This window comes from Parambassis ranga, chromosome 5, assembly GCF_900634625.1.
Source record: "Parambassis ranga chromosome 5, fParRan2.1, whole genome shotgun sequence".
In the NCBI taxonomy this organism is placed as follows: domain Eukaryota; kingdom Metazoa; phylum Chordata; class Actinopteri; family Ambassidae; genus Parambassis; species Parambassis ranga.
The window spans coordinates 16,788,017-16,808,333 of NC_041026.1; the positions used below are offsets into that span (position 1 = coordinate 16,788,017).

Here is a 20,317-nt window from a genome sequence, read left to right on the forward strand (position 1 = left end):
AGGGGACTGACTGTGACGGAGCTCTGACCTTTTGGAGTAAAATCTCCATCTTTGAAGACCGCACTGTAAAACAAAACAAAATCTGTTTCCGTCCCTTGAATTGAGTTTTATTTACATGATATTTTGAAAACATAAAAATAAATAAATAATGGAAGAAGCTATTCAATAAATATGAGACTTTTGTTCTGACTCCTTTGTTCTTTTTTGACTTCACAATCGGAATGGTGACAGTCAGTGATCACAGTTATCACTGAGAAAAATAATACTATGTTACGTATCAAGTTATATAACAGACACATAACACATAATCTCATGTGGTCACATTTATTTAGGTTTTCTTTTTTTCTCTTTATTGTGTTTATTGTGTTCTTCCTCAGTCGCTCATATTATAACCTGTTTAATTTCCTTGTTGTGATGTTTAATAAACTGTAATAACACAGGCTTTGGCAATAAGAAAGGGGCTCTTGTTGTTAGTAAATAACAAAGAATAATCAACCATTGTATTTGAATTATTAGTTTAGACAGTGAAGCCACAGTGAATCAGGGTGAAGTGCTTCAGACACCACCCCCTCCCCCCCTCAGGTTTTCAGACACTCCTCACACATATACACACTGTTGTTACACATCTATAACTCTGACAAACCTCCAACATCACAGTCAGACAGTAACCAATAGAAAGAGTGCCATTACATTTTAGCAGTAACACCCAACGCACGTCATCGGGTCACTCCCCCTCCTCCTCTGTGTCTGTCTGTGTGTGTCTATGTGTGTGTGTTTGTGTGTCCTTGTGCATCTGTGTGCCTGCAAGCCTGCTAGGATAAATCCAGCTTCTCCTCCATTCTCTCTTTCTCTTTGCCTCTATCACTCACACACACACACGCACGCACACACACAGGTGCTGCTCTTTGGACGCCCACTCACACACAAAAAACACTAACTTTCAAAAAACACACACATACACACAAACTCAACAGAGGATTGTAGTTAGTCCACTTTTCTCTGGTGCTGTAGAAGTTGACAATTTGCCTTCATGGAGGATTATCACAAACCGGACCAGCAGACAGTGCAGGCGCTGAGGAACATCGCCAACCGCCTCCGAATCAACTCTATCAAGGCAACGACTGCAGCGGGCAGTGGGTGAGTCCATTCACACACAAAAGCTTTGATAGATAGACAGATAGGGGCATACAAAATGTGTAGAAATTGTAATAAACATAACATAACTTTTCCTTTGCATCATGCACAGACAGACCTATGCATGCACAGACTGTGACATGTATGCAGCTGAAGGGCCAAAGGAACAACATGTTCTGCCTTTGTGCTCCTCTTTTGGTCATTTCAATGAATGACCCTGGACAAATTCAAAGTATGCTTTGAATCTTTCCTAAATTAAAAGACTAAAATGTATATATATATTTATTGTATATCACTATATAATTATTCTTTATGGTATATTATGAATTTAATATAATTAATGTTGCAGAATAATGTATTTTAATTGAGATTAGTGTCTTATTCTTATGAAAGACTTCGAGGAGTAAAACATTTAATCAATAACTGGATTTTTACATGAATGACTAAAATAAAAATAAAACATGCTTTTCAGTCATTTCCAAATCTTATATCTACTTTTTTACATGACAAAATATATCAAATTTTATTTTATTTATTGCATTAATATAAATTCAGAATTTAAAAAGATAACATGCCTTCATGCAGACATGATAGATGATCATGTGCAGCAGCGGTGGATGAATTGCATGCTGCAGTAGTCTTGAGTGTTGCATGGTTGTTTTTTTGTCTCCTCTGGATTGCTGCTGTAATTCCTGATGCATTTAGTCAATACAGATGCGCCATCATAGCAGGTTAAGACAGAAATGTTTCTTTAAAGATCAGCCACACAATGTTTTTTTTTTCAGTATATTCAGACAGGATTATACTATTATATTTAAATGTGACGGTGTATCGTACAGCAGCACATCTATGAATAATTCTGCACAGACAGAACACTGACCACTGGAACAATGCTCCATGACTTTTAGAATTTGTGCCTTCATGACTCATTGATACTTTCACATGAGGACAACAAGCTGCCACTGATCTCAGCGCGCCAAAATACTTGGTCCTTCAGTTTCCATTGTGCTGAACTGTAGAGCTTACTTGACTGAATGACTGAAGTTGTTTAATTGTTTAATATAATCTCTGTGTCTCGATTTAATGAATATTTATCAATGCAATATGTGTTTGTTGCATTGACAATAAACTCTTTGATTGTAGGAAGTTGTTGGGCCTGGGCTTCATGTCTTTACTGTGTTTGTTATTGCATTTCCATTTTATTTCAAAAAGGTGCTCAGCTTTATGTCCCTGGAGCATATAGAGTTTTTCTGGGTGGAAACGTTGAACAGGTTTAGTAGTTTTTTGGTGGTTTTCAGTGGAGCTGCTCTGTGGGTATCTAACAGCCCCTTCTCCTCTGCACAGATACCCCACATCATGCTGCAGTGTGGCAGAAATCATGTCTGTGCTTTTCTTCCACACTATGAAGTATCGCCCCGAAGACCCGAGAAACTTCAACAACGACCGCTTCATCCTGTCCAAGGTAGGAGCCACAGTCAGTCCTGCTGGTCTGTATGTGTGTTTGTGTGTGCGCGTGCGTGTCTAAATGATATTTTATTATGATTTCTCTCTCTCGTGCTCTCACTCTCAGGGCCATGCTGCTCCTGCCCTGTACTCCATGTGGGTTGAAACAGGTTTCCTGAAGGAGAGCGAGCTGCTCTCTCTGTGCCAGGTTGACTCTACCCTTGAGGGCCACCCAACCCCTGTAAGAAGCTGTCATGTACCACACCTCAGGAATCGCCTGACTGAGCACAAACAGTGAACCAGGAACTCTTCTGTTCCCTATTATATATTTACCCCTATGATTCCTGTGTGCATTTCAGAGACAGCAGTTCGTGGATGTGGCCACTGGATCTCTGGGTCAGGGTCTTGGTGTGGCCTGTGGAATGGCTTACACTGGGAAGTACTTTGACAAGTCCAGGTAATCCACACATAACATCCAGCTTTATGTGAACTTATGTTACATTTTAGTTTTCTTTCTAGGTGTGGCTTTGTTTAGCATACAACACACATATTCACAACACCTTCATTGTTCTGAAATATTTCAAATTATTTTCAAGTGTCTTTTGATGAGGATTTTCCCCTTTTTTGTGGGTGTGTACTGCAGCTACACGCTCTGCTCTCACGATTCTTCTGCTCTAATAACCACAGGCGCAGCAGTCATATCTCAGTTATTTTTACCATCCAAGCAGATTTTTGTCTCAGAATCAAATTCTGATATTGTGCTTTCAGCCATCTACTAGTTAAATCTATCTTTATGTTCTAAACTATTATTACAAGTGTAATGCTATTATTATTATTATTATTTACTACTACTATTTACTACTTTTTATTATTATAAAAGTAGTAAAAAAAATTACAAAATTAACAAATATTTTGACACCTCTGGTAATATTTGAGGTGACTTTCTGATTTCAATACTGACCCCATTTGGTTCCTATGGGACATTCATTTCAGAGGGAGGTGTGAGATTCAGCAGTCACAACTTCTGAGGCTTTTATCACATCACAGCTGCACAACACTGCACCCACGAAGACACAAAAACACACACAGATATACACACAAACAGCTACACACTGATCGTACGACCTTTTCTTGCTCTCCATCTCAGCTACCGTGTGTACTGCCTGCTCGGGGATGGCGAGATGTCTGAGGGAGCCGTCTGGGAGGCCATGTCTTTTGCCTCCTACTACCAGCTTGACAACCTGGTGGCCATCATGGACATTAACCGCCTCGGCCAGAGCGACCCTGCGCCTCTGCAACATTATGTAGAGAAATATCAGAAGCGCTGTGAAGCTTTTGGGTAAGAGTCACACTGAACTAGGGCGTACGGTATAATCTAGCATATCAAGTAAAACAAGTTTCTTTTTATGTCTGCGTGCAGCTGGCATGCTATCATCGTGGATGGACACAGTGTGGAAGAGCTCTGCAAGGCCCTGAGTCAGCCACGCCATCAACCCACTGCCATCATTGCTAAAACCATCAAGGGAAAAGGCATTCCAGGTAATCAACCCACAGCTTATCTGCAAATACAATGCTCTCAGCATAAATTATATCCAACACCAATCCCACCTACCACACCACCGTCACATCTCCATGTGTATATGGTTATAGCTGCAGAGGATAAGCTGGGCTGGCATGCCAAGATTCTGCCCAAAGATATGGCTGATATGGTCATGAAGGACCTGCAGAGCCGCATCATGAGCAGCAGCAAGCACCTGTACCCACCTGCTCCCATCGAGGACTCCCCGCCCGTCAGCCTGAGGAACATCAGGATGCCCAGCGCACCCAGCTACAAGGCTGGAGAAAAGGTTCGTCAACTGCACACGAACACAGTCTGCACAATGTCTCACACACACACACACAAATAAATTGCTCTCTCTCTCTCTGTCTCTGTAGATCGCCACACGTAAGGCATATGGAATGGCGTTGGCCAAGTTGGGCCGCTACAATGAACGTGTTGTGGTCCTTGATGCAGACACCAACAACCTCACCTACTCAGAGATCTTTAAGAATGAGCATCCAAATCGCTTTGTTGAATGCTACATCGCTCAGCAGAACATGGTATGATGTATTTTCAGACTTTTTCACAAAACATAAAAAGCAGATTACTTTATAATAACTATTCTGTTTGTAGTATGTTTGTCTAACAGTCTCTCCTATAAACACATTGGATTTAAAGTAGTCTGGGGTTAGGGTTGTGTGACAGATGTAAGTCTGACCCTACATCATTAAATTATACATGGCTTCTCCATGTGTAATGTATGTCGATGCTGGGACACAGCCCATGTGGCTCCTTATGGTCAGCGTAGCAGCTGCTGACCCCTGTGGTTTGGAAACACCTTCCTTTTGCCTCTGCCATTATTTGATTTATTGTTAATGTGGAGAGAGACAATAAAACACTAATTCCTTGTTCTACCACAGCTCTGTCTGCGGCAGCAGCCAGCTCCGATGTAGGTCAGGCATGTGTATGATGATAAGCAGTCATGACAAGTGTATTCAGAAGTAAATTATTAATCAGTGCAGAGGGTGGGGCCATCTGGCTGAATGCATGAGAAAAGTCAAAAGTTGAAAGATGCAATAGAAGATTTAAAATGTGTAAATACATTATTATACAATACATTATATATTTTTTGTTGTATGCATACAGAACAAGGTGTAGTTTTCTTCAGTTTTATCCAAATGTATCTACTATCCAATCCAAAATGTTGGTTTATATAAAGCAGGGAACTTGAAGACTCTGGAGAAGAGAGACAGGACAAAGGAAATTAGTTGTAGGAGGAGGTATGCCACTGATGCTACCCATATGGTAAAATAAGCTCCAGAGATTTTGTGAAAAATTCTTCTGACTCCCTTCTTAAAGTGAAATTTAGTTCAAAGACACTTTCAAATATGCTGTGTGCTGCAGATATTTCACCCTCTGGGTGATTTTTTTTTGTCATCCACTTTGTGCCTTGGCTTGTATAGTAACTAATAAACTATCATTTCTTTCCTCAGGTCAGTGTTGCCATGGGATGTGCTGCCCGGGAGAGGAACGTTGTATTTGCCAGCACTCTCGCTTCCTTTTTTACTCGCGCCTATGACCAGCTACGCATGGCAGCAATCTCAGAGAGCAACATCAACCTGTGTGGCTCCCACTGCGGACTGTCCACTGGTTAGTAAATGCCTACTAAAGATACACACACCACCACCACAACTTCACAAAATTCACCTTTATTCCTGCACACTGAATTTAACCACCTCCCAGCACCCACTTTTTAGAATATAGTCACATCAATAAATATTTATAAGGAACCTGTGTGTGTTCGTTCCGGTCCTTTCTCTTACCCTCTAATGCTGTGTTTTCCTTACCACTTACCTACTTTGGCCTTACAGCTATCACTCAATCCTCCCCCTTTTCTCCCTTCGTGTCTGCCCTGGAAGCTGTCAGCAGGGAACCAAGTGTCCCTCTGTTAGTGCAGGTACACTGCATGCAGTCTGCCTTTACGTCTGCATGCATCAGTTCACCTAACCAGTCGATATCTTTTGTGTATGTCTGCAATATTAAATGTGTTAAATGAACTATAAATGTGCACGTTACAGGAGAAGAAGGCCCGTCTCTGATGGGTCTGGAGGACTTGGCTATGTTCAGGGCCATTCCCACGGCAACCATTTTCTATCCCAGTGATGGTGTGTCTACTGAGAAGGCTGTGGAACTGGCTGCAACTACAAAGGTATTTAAAGCAGCAGTAGAACTGACATATATTCCAAATGTTCGTTATGTTTACCCTGCTCAAATACTTCTCTTCATTCAGGGTGTTTGCTACATCCGAACCAGCCGCCAAGACAACACCGTCATCTATAACAGCAATGAGGACTTCCATGTTGGACAGGCAAAGGTGAGAGGCTCGTATAGCAGAGGGGAAGTAAGACAAGAAAAAAGATGATTGTTCAAACACACCAAACACAAAAAACTGAGGACAGCTTTGCCTTTGTCAGGTGGTGTACCAGAACAAGGAGGACCAGGTGACTGTGGTGGCAGCTGGGATGACTTTGCATGAGGCCCTCGGTGCAGCTGAACAGCTAAAGAAAGGTATAGTGCAGAAAAATGCTGATTTAGGAAATATGCACATTTGCTGTACGTGTTTAATTATGTAAAAATATCCTTCCTGCAGAGAGGATCTCTGTCAGAGTCATTGACCCATTCACAATCAAACCCCTGGATGTCAAAACCATCATTGACCACACGCGGGCCACCAGGGGACGGGTCCTCACTGTGGAGGACCACTACTATGAAGGTAGGATTTTGTTTAACTTGCTCATCCTGTCTCAGCTTTTTGCATATTACATGAACATCACCAACCTGGCAGCAACAAGCTTCTTAGCATAATGCGGCTGTAGGGTCTGCTCATTGGTCCACGTGTTGTCGTGGCCCGTTTCCACTGGTTCAGTGACAGAGACGCGATGCAGTGGCATTTACTTATTGGCTGAGACCAGGCTGCCTGTTGTGTGCCCTCATTGCAAGTAAGGTATTGGTACACACAGTGGTGCATTTTGTAAGTGCAAGAGCCAGAGAGGCAGAGTGCTGTCAGATTTCCTTAACTGAGCATGTGCCCATGGGGCTGGCTGTGACCTAGATAGCACAGACAGCCATGCCCTGTGCCTGATAAGAGAAAGGGGATGGGTGATGGCACAGACTAGGCTGGACAAAGGAAATTTAGCAACTGGAAGCTGTCTGATGTTGGGTCTCTCATTCATTTTACATCTGAACCAGGTGTGCTCCAGTTAACAAGTGGACATTTTTACACTTATTTCTAATATTTCCTTTCTCCTTTATATATTTTTGATGTATGTTTTTGTGGACCGCTTTTAAAGTATATATGTCATCCATTCCTTTGAGGGGAATTTGTGCTGCCTAATCATCATCTTTCTGATAAATGTATCCCACAGGGGGTCTCGGGGAGGCAGTGTCCTCAGCAATGGTCAACGAATCTGGCTTCAATCTGCACCGTCTGGCTGTGTCTCACATTCCCCGCAGCGGCAAGCCACACGAGCTGCTCAAAATCTACGGCATCGACCGTGACGCCATCGCTCAGGCCATCCGCAAGATGCTCAGCAGCTCCACCAACGCCAAGTAACTTTCTTCTTGCCCCACCCACCTCTCTCTGCAGATGACAATAAGCAGTCAAGTATAGTTTTTGATTCATATGACACCCAGCTCTTTTAATCCATTCACTGTAATGCCCCTAAGTGTGTACTAAAGTAATGTGATTTTGTGCTGTACACTTTGAAGTAGAGTTCCATGTTTACCTTCCTTTCATCCATTCATCACATCACACACACAAAAAAAAAACAAACACACATATCCTCACTTATAATCTCTGCATTTTCATGGATCAGGTCATTAAAATGTACCCAGAACTGTCATCAATGAATGCTCACTGTTGATGACAATCCATTATTACACGCTCAACATGACTACTGTGTGATGCTCTCATGTGTTTTTAGATGCTCTTTGATTGACTTTATTCAGCTGGAAATGGTTTTTTATATTGTACTGGTGTAGCTCTTAATACAGGGTGGGGCGTATTTTTTAAAGTAGGTGTTTATCAAGACAAGTGTCAGGAAGGCACTGAGTGAGTTGTTGTTTTGTAGATGGTAGTGGGAAAAAAAATCAAATGTAAGCAGGCTGAAAAAACAGAGCAGTCACACAGAACCACAGTTCAGTGGATTTCAAAATCATTTCTCTTCAGCACCAATGTTCTGTTATTGATTTTAAAGTTACCTTCAACCAACACACCTCATTGTTCATTTGTGCTCTACATTTGGACCATGCCAGCAGTATAGATGTCTTTTACATACAGTAAGATGGAGGACAGATCCCTCCAGTGCTGATAGAGGAGATGGGTGGCTGTGACTATAAAGGTAGATCAGTAGGTAGTTACATCTGACATGTGAACCTAAGAACAAACACTTTCTTTGTTACTTGAAATTTTGTATGTCCCATACTTTCATGTAATAAAGCCCTCTGCATTTGACTATGAACTTTTTTCCAATTTTGTGTGTGTGTGTGTGTGTGTTGATGCGTGTACACAAGATCAGATTCACAAACTGTGGCCAAAAGAATTCATTATAAAGAACCCAGAACAGCTGCTGGGCGGGAATCTGATTATATCTGATTAATTTGATCCCACCAGATTTCAACCTTTCCAATCACATGCCTATCAAGAGGATCGATAACTGAACAGTATGTCATTATCATTGCCTCATTTTCTGCAGACTGAAGGCCCTACCACCAACACACTTTTTAAAATAAACCCCAAACATTCCGAACACAGAGCCGGCCCACTTGATAAGCCTGTCCAGCCTGTTAGCACACCTTTTGTTTATTGTTTATTACAGCTGTGAGAGCAGGCACCCTGTCATGGCTGTGATGCTGCTTCCTGTTCATTCAGATGGATTCCAAGGATTATATGTACGTTCATACAGATCTCTGAGTTTCTCCATGATCTCCTCCACCACCTGCCACATTGTTCTCACTGGTGCTTCCTCAGCTACTTCTGTGATTGTGATGGCTGGTGGAGTTATTACAGGTGGCTCAGGTATTTGTTCAACTACTTCTACAAGTAGTGGTGGAAGCTGGTCAGACGGTGGTATTTCTGTTGCTATCTTGTCCAATTTCAATTTGACCAGCACACTGACACAGCTGCAATGACCCCCACCACCACCGCCACCGCCACCGTCACACCCACAAAACCTTTAATCCATGTTCGTGGTGCTTTTTCCCCCTGCTTTTTGAAGACATTCCCTTTAGCCTGCTCTCTGATCTCTTCTTGTGACATGTTTCCTGCTGTCTGTCTAATGCACACTTCCTCCTTTTGTATTTCTTTAGCTACTGCCTGCAGCTTCTCATTGGTGTAGTAACCTCCCCCATTAGCCTTAATTATCCCATCAATGGTGTTGAGCAGAGCTGCCACCTGGACCTGGTTGTCTCTGTATTCATCCTGCTGGTTGTTCTTCCAGTATTTATTATCGACGACGTGACAGCGACCGCCACATTTCTCCAGGAGATCACGCAGACCCTCACTTTGCTCAATGAACTCCTCAATCTTCATGTCATCAGGAAGCTGGTCACCATGAGTGAAGACAACAACAGCATGTCTGAAAGCTTCCTCAGAAAACGACTCTTGTATTTTGGTGATAACTTTGCGCTGGTGCTCAGTGAATTTCTCCACTTTGAGCACAATGAGAAAAACATGAGGGCCAGGAGCGCACTGAATGCTACACTCCACCATCTGAAGCTTCATGTCCACCTCAGACCTGCCTGGGTGAAGGAACCCTGGGGAATCGATCAAAGTGATGCTCTGCCCATTGACAGATTTGGTTTCACTTTGAGAAAAACACTTTTTTGGGTCATCAAAAGAATTCGTTTTGAATAAGGCCTCTTCAAATATGGTGTTAGCCAGACTGCTTTTTCCAGTTCCAGTTTTTCCCAGCAGGACGATCCGTGTTGGGTTCACCACTAGAAGACAGTAATGACAGTAAATCAGTGTTTTGGTTATCCATTCCTTGAATGTATTCTCCTGTTTTGTGTTACTTTTCATGAGTACGCCTTCTTGTGCGTAACGTCCATACAACACAGAGAGATCACTTTTTTTTTTTTTTTTTCAAAGATTGGCTGATTGGCTCTCTGCCGCAGTTTCCTGATTCGTCCCTCTCTTCCACAAACAAAATTTGCTCTGATTGGATCTCATCTCCATCAATAATTTCATCTCGTTTTATGCACCGCGCTTTAGTTTTTATTTACACTGTGTGATTTTAAATGCAGGAAAGTATCACTGCGAAGATACAAGATTATAACATAGGTAAGGTGTTTTTAGTTTGTGTTGTTTGACAGAGTTCATGTAGAACACATTGTTGTGTTCAGTGAGGAAATTGGACCCAAATGCAGACCAAAGTAGCTTTTAAACAAAGGTGAGCTTTAATGAAGCCAAAAACACAGTCCAGGGTACAAGAAAGGCCAAACTAAACTGCGACTGAGCAACAAAAATACAAAGCTATACAACAAACCTGGGGAGAAGAAGTTCATGGCACGGGGAGTGACAAACAATGATCTGACTAAGACAAAGGGAAGCACAAGGCTTAAATAAGGAGGGTGAAGCACAGGTGAACACAATCGGGGGGGAGCTAATAATCAGGGCGGAGGAACAGAAGGAGAGAGGGAAGGACTGAGGAGGAGCAGAGAAGGAGGAGGGAGGAACAGAAGGAGAGAGGGAAGGACTGAGGAAGAGCAGAGAAAGAGGAACCAAATCTCAAAATACTAATAAATGACAAGAGGGATAAACAATAAGAATACAAAACCAGGAACAAACACAGGATCATAACAGTACCCCCCCCTCAAGGGACGGCTCCCAGACGTCCCAGGAAAGAAAACCAAAAGGCGCAGCTGAGCCGGGAGGGAGGGGGGAGGCCCGGAGGAGGGACCAAAACAAAATTACAAGGAGCCAAAGTTCAACAAAGGGTGACCCAATGGGCAAAAGTTCAGGAGGACGACGAGGTACAGAAATGGCCAAAGGCCACAGAGTCAAAATGGCCAGGGGGCCAAAACAGAGTCAAAATGGCCAGGGGGCCAAAACACTCAGGGGTTGGGGCCTTCTGGGTCCTTACAGACGCCCAACAGAGGCAGGGAGAAGGGCAAAAGGCCAGTGGAGGCGTGGGCCCACCAGGGTCCGGTCGGAAGACCAGCAGAGACAGTGAACTGAACCCTCCGGGGTCCGGTCGGAAGGCCAGCAGGGACAGGGAGCTGGACCCTCCGGGGTCCGGGCTGAAGGCCAGCAGGGACAGGGAGCTGGACCCTCCGGGGTCCGGGCTGAAGGCCAGCAGGGACAGGGAGCTGGACCCTCCGGGGTCCAGGCTGAAGGCCAGCAGGGACAGGGAGCTGGACCCTCCGGGGTCCGGGCTGAAGGCCAGCAGGGACAGGGAGCTGGACCCTCCGGGGTCCGGGTGGAAGACCACCAGAGACGGAGACGCGGGCCCTCCAGGGTCCGGGCGGAAGACCACCAGCGAGGACGAGGCCGGGGACCCTCCAGGGTCCGGACAGGAGGCCAGAGCCGAAGACGAGGCCGGGAACCCTCCAGGGTCCGGACAGGAGGCCAGAGCCGAAGACGAGGCCGGGAACCCTCCAGGGTCCGGACAGGAGGCCAGAGCCGAAGACGAGGCCAGGGACCCTCCGGGGTCCCGACAGGAAGACCGAGACGAAGCCAAGGCAGAGGACCCTCCGGGGTCCCGACAGGAAACCAGAGACGAGGACCCTCCGGGGGCCGGACAGGAAACCAGAGACGAGGAAACTTCGGTGACTAGACCGGTCACAACGGCTGAAGGTTCTACTGGGTCAGGACTGTGACCCAGGACCGAACAGGAGGCTGAGGCTGAAAGTCCAACATAATCCGAATAGACTATCCCCAGAGTCAACGTCAAAGCCACAGCTGTTCCACAAAATAAAAAATCCATTGTCTTGTTAGACAGTTCACAAGGGGCAGCACAGGGAAGACCACCCTCGGGTGGCTCGGGAGGAAGTGACGTCGCCAGGAGTCCGCCCTCTGAAGGAGCGGGGAGGAGCTCTGACGGAGCGGGGAGGAGCGACGTCGTCTGGAGTCCGCCCTCTGAAGGAGCGGGGAGGACGTCGTCTGGAGTCCGCCCTCTGAAGGAGCGGGGAGGACGTCGTCTGGAGTCCGCCCTCTGAAGGAGCGGGGAGGAGCTCTGACGGAGCGGGGAGACCTGCCCCCCTGGGTTGAACGGAGCCCTCGGCCTCTGCAGGAACACCCAGGGAGAGATGAGCTGGGGGCGACATCGTCGACCTGCCAGCTGAAGCAGGAACAGGCGAGGAAGGAGTAGCTGAAGGGGTAGCAGGGGCTGGGCGAACGGCCCAGGCAGGGAGTGCTGGAGCCACCGGAGGGGGGGAACTCCTCCATCTTCCGGAACACAGGGTGGTAGGTTGAGAGCATCCACGGCTCAGTGACCAGGACCTCCTCCATCTTAACCCGCAGCTCCTGCATCTCCCCGTGGAGGTCCCCTAAGCGCAGCAGCAGGGACATTCGGTGGGCACACCACTGCTGAATCTCCCTTTCATCTGAGGGGGGAGATGGCATGTGGTCCACCCAGTTCACGGCATCATGGAGCCTTACCATGTGCTCGTTTAAGACCCTCCAACTGAAAAAGAGCTCCACCGGGTCAACCAATTTGTCTGCTGGGTCCATTTTTAGGTCAGATCATTCTGTTGTGTTCAGTGAGGAAATTGGACCCAAATGCAGACCAAAGTAGCTTTTAAACAAAGGTGAGCTTTAATGAAGCCAAAAACACATGGGTACAAGAAAGGCCAAACTAAACTGCGACTGAGCAACAAAAATACAAAGCTATACAACAAACCTGGGGAGAAGAAATTCATGGCACGGGGAGTGACAAACACAATGATCTGACTAAGACAAAGGGAAGCACAAGGCTTAAATAAGGAGGGTGAAGCACAGGTGAACACAATCAGGGGGGAGCTAATAATCAGGGCGGAGGAACAGAAGGAGAGAGGGAAGGACTGAGGAGGAGCAGAGAAGGAGGAGGGAGGAACAGAAGGAGAGAGGGAAGGACTGAGGAAGAGCAGAGAAAGAGGAACCAAATCTCAAAAATACTAATAAATGACAAGAGGGATAAACAATAAGAATACAAAACCAGGAACAAACACAGGATCATAACACACATGAAAAAACCACACTAAGTATAAAAAATGTCATTCAAAAGCCATGGGGTTCTCATTTAAAATCACACAGTGTTGAATACTGAGAATCATGTTCTTCCTGACAGTCCGACTGATGGGAAGTTTAACCACACCCTAAAGCCAGTTTGTTTGTACTTAACACATATCTCCTTTCTATGGCAGCCATCTTAGACATAACAAGAGGAAGTTGCATTTATGGACAGTACACAACCTTTGTGGTTGTTTGTTTCTTTTAAGAGGGACACTACTTGTTTAACAAAAGAAAATGTAAATGAGCCACTTATGAATGCAATTATTAACATTCATACAAGTTAGATATGTGTGTGTTATATGTGTTATATATTATAAACCCTCCATATAGATTGCATAGGCCAAAACTATGTGTCCCATTATCTATAAGTAGTTTTTTGTACCAGACTGTAAACATGTTTATTTCTGCTGTAAAGTTAGATGTTTAATGTGGAGGATTATGGGGACTGACTCCTTTTTGGAGACCGTGTACACTCAAGGAACTGCAGTTTTGGCAATTTATGTCGTCCCTATTGACTACAACCAATGCTTCAATGGCCAGTTGCCTCTAATGTGACTTCTTAAGGGGAAAAGCATGCATCAGTACCCCTCCTCTCTTTGCTGTGATGCTAATTTGATACTGATGTGAGTTTTGGTTGTAGACAAGGGAGAAGGCACACTCTGAGTGTCTGAAATTAAGCAGTTGTTGGTTTCTGGACTGATTTCTGTGATTGTATGTGTGTTACTTTTTGTCAGAATTATAAAGGAAAAAATTATGTCAACATGTAAGTACTGTTGAAAGTGTGCCCCCTATACAGGATGAAAGAAAACAGTCCACTTTATCCATTGCACCAAACATCAGTAAAAGCAAAATACTGCTGCCCTTTTTCACAGTAGGTCTTACTGGATAAAAACAGTCCACTTTTCGAACAAGGAACATCAAAGTTATTGGCAGTCAAGAATACATTAGGTTCTATTCATTTGTTAAACTTTAAAAACATTAAATTATCTAAGCTTTTATTTTCACATTCAGGTCTGCCCATTGTTTGGTCTGAAAGACTTACAGTACACTAACCAGGCAGAAGTGACACTTCTTCTCACATCAAGTAGCTAAAGATGCCACTGCACATGTAAAAAGCACATTCTGTGGACTTTACATGAAATTCACAACTAAAAAGGACTTAAATAATTATAGCATACAAGCTGAGGTTCCACAACATTTGACCTACTTTACTCACTGTAGGCATATCTGCTGCATCTTCAGAACCAAACCAGGACAATGCATCACTGACAGAGGGTCATTATTGTCTTACAGTGTCAACAATAAGACTTGTGGTTTTGGGAAAAACTGGAGCTGGGAAGAGCAGCCTTGCCAACACCTTATTTGGAGAGAGGCTGTTTGAAACAAACCATTCTCCTGAATCTGGAACAAGTGAATGTGTCGCAAAGACGTGCTCTATCCATGGAAAAAGCTTAATGTGGATCGACACCCCTGGGTTTTTTGATACAGGGAGGTCAGAGGAGGAGCTGAAGCCTGAGATAGTGAAGTGTATCACAGAGTGCGCTCCTGGGCCTCATGTGTTTCTCATTGTGCTTAAAGTGGAGAAATTCACAGAGCAGGAGAAAAATGTCATCGATAAAATGAATCAATATTTCTCTGAGGAATCTCTGAGGTATACCACAGTCCTCTTCACTCATGGAGACCAGCTTCCTGATGACATGAAGATTGAGGAGTTCATCGAGCAAAGTGAGGGTCTGCGTGAACTCCTGAAGAAGTGTGGGAACCGCTGCCACGTTATTGATAATAAATACTGGAAGAACAACCAGCCACATGAATACAGGAGCAACCAGTACCAGGTGAAAGCTCTGCTCAACACCATCGACAGGATGATTGAGACAAACAGAGGAGGCTACTACACAATGAGATGCTTGAACAACAACACAGAGAAATACAAGAAGAGACAGCCCGCATCAACCAGTCATGTTCAAACTTTCCACTCTTTGGTGGAGCAGTGATAGCAAAGATATTAGATCGCTAGTAGTCTTGAGGGACATCTGGATTTTATTGGTGGTTTTTTTGATGAGTTTAAGTTTCTACACCATCTTTTGTTCGGCTAATAACATGTATTAGCAACATATGAGCACTATAATAAATGTATGCAGAATATCAAGAGTGAAATTAATACAATGGTCTTTTGTGGTCATCGTGGGAGGCTTGCATCAATGGAAAACAGAATATGTTCAGCTTGTTACATCAAATATACTGTAGTGTGATTTCTTTCTTTTAGTGTTATCTAATCTGCACATTTGACTTCTCTGTATTTGATTATCTGCCAGCAATTCAAAATAATTAATGTGAAACCTTCATGTTTTATTGTTTTTGTGGGTATTTCCAATAAAAAATTGTGAATTCATCAATTTTCAAGTGTATTTTTTTAACTCATCTTTTAACGTACATAGCAAAAAGCATGTAAATTCCTTCTCAGCTTCTTTACTCTTAGCAGCCATTTGTTTGTAGCTAATTTGCAGCCTATGAGGAATAACTGATTTGTGGTTATCATGACCACTAGAGGGTGCTGTAAATGCAATGGATGTAGATAACACAAATCAGGTTATTGCAAAACTTTTGATAACCATGTTGTGTCATATGTAAAACAGTTTGTTGTGATAGTATAACACACATTCACAGAATACATTCAAGGAACGGAAAACCAAAACACTGATTTACTGTCATTACTGTCTTCTAGTGGTGAACCCAACACGGATCGTCTTGCTGGGAAAATCTGGAACTGGAAAAACCAGCCTAGCTAACACCATCTTTGGATAGACCATATTCAAAATGGATCCTTTTGATGACCTGAAAATGTGTTTTTCTCAAAGTGAAACCAAATCTGTCAATGGGCAGAGCATCACTTTGATTAACATCCAGGGGTTCTTTCACCCAGGCAGGTCTGAGGTCATGAAGCTTCAGTGTAGCATTCAGTGCACATTCATACAAGTTAGATATGTGTGTGTTATATAAACCCTCTATATAGATGTCATAGGCCAAAACTATGTGTCCCATTATCTATAAGTAGTTTTTTGTACCAGACTGTAAACATGTTTATTTCTGCTGTAAAGTTAGATGTTTTAATGTTGAGGATTATGGGGACTGACTCCTTTTTGGAGACCGTGTACACTCAAGGAACTGCAGTTTTGGCAATTTGGCAATTTGGCAATTTATGTCATCCCTATTGTCTACAACCAATGTTTCAATGGCCAGTTGCCTCTAATGTGACTTCTCAAGGGAAAAAGCATGCATCAGTACTGATCAACTGTTATATGAATATGTATATTGTAGTTCCATAATAGAAATCTGAAATATGAGAATGAACATGTATTTGAAAGGTCATCAGGTTCCTTTTAACTTTTCATCTTTGTGTGTTTTGATCCTGTAAAAGTAACTATATATATATTTTCTGGTCATTATAATGTTGTTCATTAATGTATTATGCAGTAATAAAACTGTTTATTGGTCATACATCTGTTCAAGAGTACATACATACATAAATAAATAAATGATCTATACCACTGCTCATGCACACAGTACAAAATATGATTGAATCCAAGACAATGATCTGAATAAGGCCAAAGTTGCTGATTTAGCAATTTATCAACACAATCAACAAAACATTGTTGATGATCGGGTGTGAAATCTCAAATAATTGAAGTTGTAGCAAATGTACTAAAATCCACTCCTCTGTTCTAGTGCTGCCTTCAAGGAGGATCGTCCTACTGGGAAAAACAGGAGCAGGGAAAAGCAGCCTGGCTAACGCCATATTTGGAGAGAACGTGTTCAAGATCAGCCACTCTCCTCTGTCTGAGCAGAGTCTGTCTCGAGCAGAAACCAAACACATCAATGGAAGAGACATCACTTTGATCGACACCCCCGGTGTTTTTGGCACATGCAGGTCTGAGGCTGACCTCAGGGCTGAGTTACTGAGGTGTATCACAGAGTGTGCTCCTGGGCCTCATGCTTTTCTCATTGTGCTCAAAGTGGCTAAATACATGGCACAGGAGATGGAAGTAATCAACAAAATATGTGAGTATTTCTCTGAAGACGCTCTGACATACACCACTGTTGTCTTCACACATGGCGACCAACTCCCAGACGGCACAACGATCAAGGACTTTGTTAGTCAAAGCAAATGGCTGAGTGATCTGGTGAAGAAGTGTGGAGGCCGCTGCCATGTTGTGGATAACAAATACTGGAAACACAACGAAGAGGACGAGTACAGGTGCAACCGAGTCCAAGTGGCAGAGCTGCTCAGGTCCATCGAGGCAATAACTGAGGCGCACAATGGAAGGTGCTACACCAATGAGTTTTTAGAGGAAGTGGAAACAGAAATACAGAGAGAGGAAGAGCTCATCAGAAGTTCACCAGGAAACATGACGCTGGAGGAGATCAGACAGAACGCTAGAATCAGTGTCTCTGAGAAGTTAAGGATCAGAATAGTGGGCGCTGCAGCAGGGGGGTTATTAGGAGCCCTGTTGGGTGTGGCTATGTGGGCCTTATCACCTACAGCTGTAGCTCCAGCAGCCGCAGGAAGACCAGCGTTCACATCAGCTCTTCTTCAAAGTGTAGCAGAGGGAGCTGTGACAGGATTCAATGTTGCAGAAGCTGCACAAAGCCCAACAGAAGCTGTGGAGAAAGCTCTGAAGGCTGTGTGGAGGGACTCTGCTTGATGACATGATATTAACTAATTCTGATCATAGTTAAAATGCATGAGCAACAAGGGAGGTATTGGGTATTTCTTTCTCAAACTATGTGCAAACATCACCTCTTAATATGAGTTGATACGCTCTATGCATCTAGAACACATGGTTCTTTTGCTAATGTTCTGTCATTCTAGATATACGGCCTTTCAAACATAATTCTTATTAATACCTATTACAGACACCACCCTGAACAATATTTACAGCCACCATCCAGTCACTTTGTTAGTTCAATCATAAAGTCAATTGCAAAAAAACTGAAAGAAAAGAATATAAAGATTCTGCATCACAAAACAAACCACTGAAAAACACCTTTCTTTGCTCTCTGGATGATCCTGTTACACAATGTTCTGTTAAATATGATCAGATGTAATAAAATATATAACAATGCATACTGATTATGCCTGATTTTATGGTGTCCATGTCTCACACGTTTCATCTTTGGTATATGCAAAGTCAATTGCTTTTTCTTTTTTTCCGGTGTTTTAAAAGTCGAAGAAGACGACTACAGGTGCATCCGAGTCCAAGTGGCAGAGCTGCTCAGGTCCATAACTGGACTGGCAATAGCTGAGGCGCACAATGGAAGGTGCTACACCAATGAGTTTTTATTATTTTTATCACCTACAACATCATAACATGATATTGATTAACTCAATCCTGATGATGTATGGGGAACATGGATGTATAAGACACAATAGACTGCAATATTATTTCTGTTATTTTTACTGCAATATAGTGCATGCATCTACAACACATACTGTTTTTGATCATGTTCTGTGGTTACACAGCCTGTCAAAGATAGTTCTTATTAATACATCAGAGCACCCTGAACAACAAACATCGCCCTCCTGTGTTAGACTAATCCCAACATCTAAATGAAAATAAGAAAAAATAAAATAAGAAAAAGATTCTCAAAACAATCCACTGAAAAACACCTTTCTTTGCTCTCTGGATGATCCTGTTACACAATGTTCTGTCTGTTAAATATGATCTAGATCAGATGTAATAAAATATATATTCATACTGATTATGCCTGATTTTATTTTTAAGTTTTCCATTCGTTAAAGCTGATAATCAAGTAAGCTCAAAGTGCACCACCTACTGGTGGTAGAAATTATTACCTTTGTGAGTTACATTTTAGTTTGTGAGGATTAGAAAAAAGCGATAATGAATCAGACATGTCTTTAAGTAATAATTTTTATAATAATAAAATGCAACATTTTCGTCCTGTAGGAGGAATAAAAATAAACATTAAGTTTAGGAGGCGCAGCAGCAGGAGGAGCAGGTCTAGCAGCAGCAGGAGGAGAAGTGCGGGGTGGTGTTGCAGCAGAATCACTTTTGGTGCTTGGTGTGTCTGGAGCTGCTCAGAGCCCCTGTGACCATCCAGTGCGGACACACTCACTGCTGGAGCTGCATCGAGAAATGCTGGGACCTGCAGGAGCCGAGAGGCCGGTACAGCTGCCCGCAGTGCCGGGAGAGGTTCCACCCGCGACCCGCGCTCAAGAAGAACAACCTGCTGGCTGACGTGAGCCATCTGTCTCGGCTTTTTCTTTGTCTTTGTCTCCTCTTTGGGCTGGGTGAATGGGTGGCCGTCTTATACACACCTCCGACACATCTTTTATATTCCATTTCGTGTTTATTTCCAAAGCTGAACAAAGGGTCTTAAAAAATACTAAATAATTTAACTCAAATGAAAATCACTCAAAATTAATAACGGTTGGCCAAAGGTGGTCAAGAAACTGTTTGCCACCTGCCTCCACCCTCCACGCTACTCCAAACATTTTCCCATTCATAACAATCCTGGCGCTGCCCTTATGACGTCACCTCCTCTTCCCGTAAGTCCCTAACTAAACAGAAATGCAGACTTGTTATGTGTAGCAAAGAATAATAAAATAATAATAATGGCACAACTTTCCAATATACTAATATACTATATAATATATACTAATTACATTACATTCTATAAGTAGCCATTTCATCAGCTTAACCCTCAGGGCATCCTAGGGCCCAAACGTGTACATTTTGCTTTTTTTTGTATTTTGGTTCTCAATATATCCGTCAGTTTAAAGGCTAAATGTACAAAACTTGGCCAGGAATATTTTTTTATGATTAGGGCACAGCTCCCTCACAGTTTTTATAAAGACCTAGTTCTATTACCTTGCAAAATGCAAGGAAATAAAATAACTGAACTTCATA

At 43.2% G+C, this 20,317-nt stretch overlaps 3 protein-coding genes and 1 pseudogene across 5 annotated transcripts; 3 read left to right on the forward strand and 1 right to left on the reverse strand.

The window, feature by feature from the left end:
* The first annotated feature begins 872 nt into the window (after positions 1-872).
* On the forward strand, positions 873-7,832 carry tkta (transketolase a). 3 transcript variants are annotated; one of them, XM_028406422.1, is made up of 14 exons: positions 873-1,137; positions 1,863-1,865; positions 2,500-2,596; positions 2,937-3,034; positions 3,725-3,916; positions 3,998-4,116; positions 4,228-4,424; positions 4,513-4,677; positions 5,611-5,767; positions 6,196-6,326; positions 6,408-6,491; positions 6,592-6,685; positions 6,768-6,890; positions 7,543-7,832. In XM_028406422.1, exons 1-14 carry the CDS (start codon positions 1,031-1,033, stop codon positions 7,728-7,730), a joined length of 1,755 nt encoding a protein of 584 aa, XP_028262223.1. In that variant the 5' UTR covers positions 873-1,030; the 3' UTR covers positions 7,731-7,832. The 3 variants fall into 3 exon arrangements, with proteins under 3 accessions (XP_028262223.1, XP_028262221.1, XP_028262222.1); XM_028406420.1 differs by lacking the exon at positions 1,863-1,865 and adding an exon at positions 2,705-2,818 and having other exon boundaries at positions 2,479-2,596; XM_028406421.1 differs by lacking the exon at positions 1,863-1,865 and having other exon boundaries at positions 2,479-2,596.
* A 1,276-nt stretch (positions 7,833-9,108) lies between these two features.
* LOC114435475 (GTPase IMAP family member 7-like) lies at positions 9,109-12,779 on the reverse strand. The gene is made up of 2 exons (XM_028405158.1): positions 12,374-12,779; positions 9,109-10,114 (listed from the first exon to the last, which is right to left on the reverse strand). The coding sequence occupies exons 1-2, from the start codon at positions 12,777-12,779 to the stop codon at positions 9,273-9,275; spliced, it is 1,248 nt and encodes a 415-aa protein (XP_028260959.1). The 3' UTR covers positions 9,109-9,272.
* Positions 12,780-14,141: 1,362 nt separating this feature from the next.
* Positions 14,142-15,405, forward strand: LOC114435477 (GTPase IMAP family member 7-like; annotated as a pseudogene).
* Positions 15,406-15,925: 520 nt separating this feature from the next.
* Positions 15,926-18,091, forward strand: LOC114435478 (GTPase IMAP family member 4-like). Its single transcript, XM_028405171.1, has 2 exons — positions 15,926-15,944; positions 17,115-18,091. Exons 1-2 carry the CDS (start codon positions 15,926-15,928, stop codon positions 18,089-18,091), a joined length of 996 nt encoding a protein of 331 aa, XP_028260972.1.
* The last annotated feature ends 2,226 nt before the right edge of the window (positions 18,092-20,317 follow it).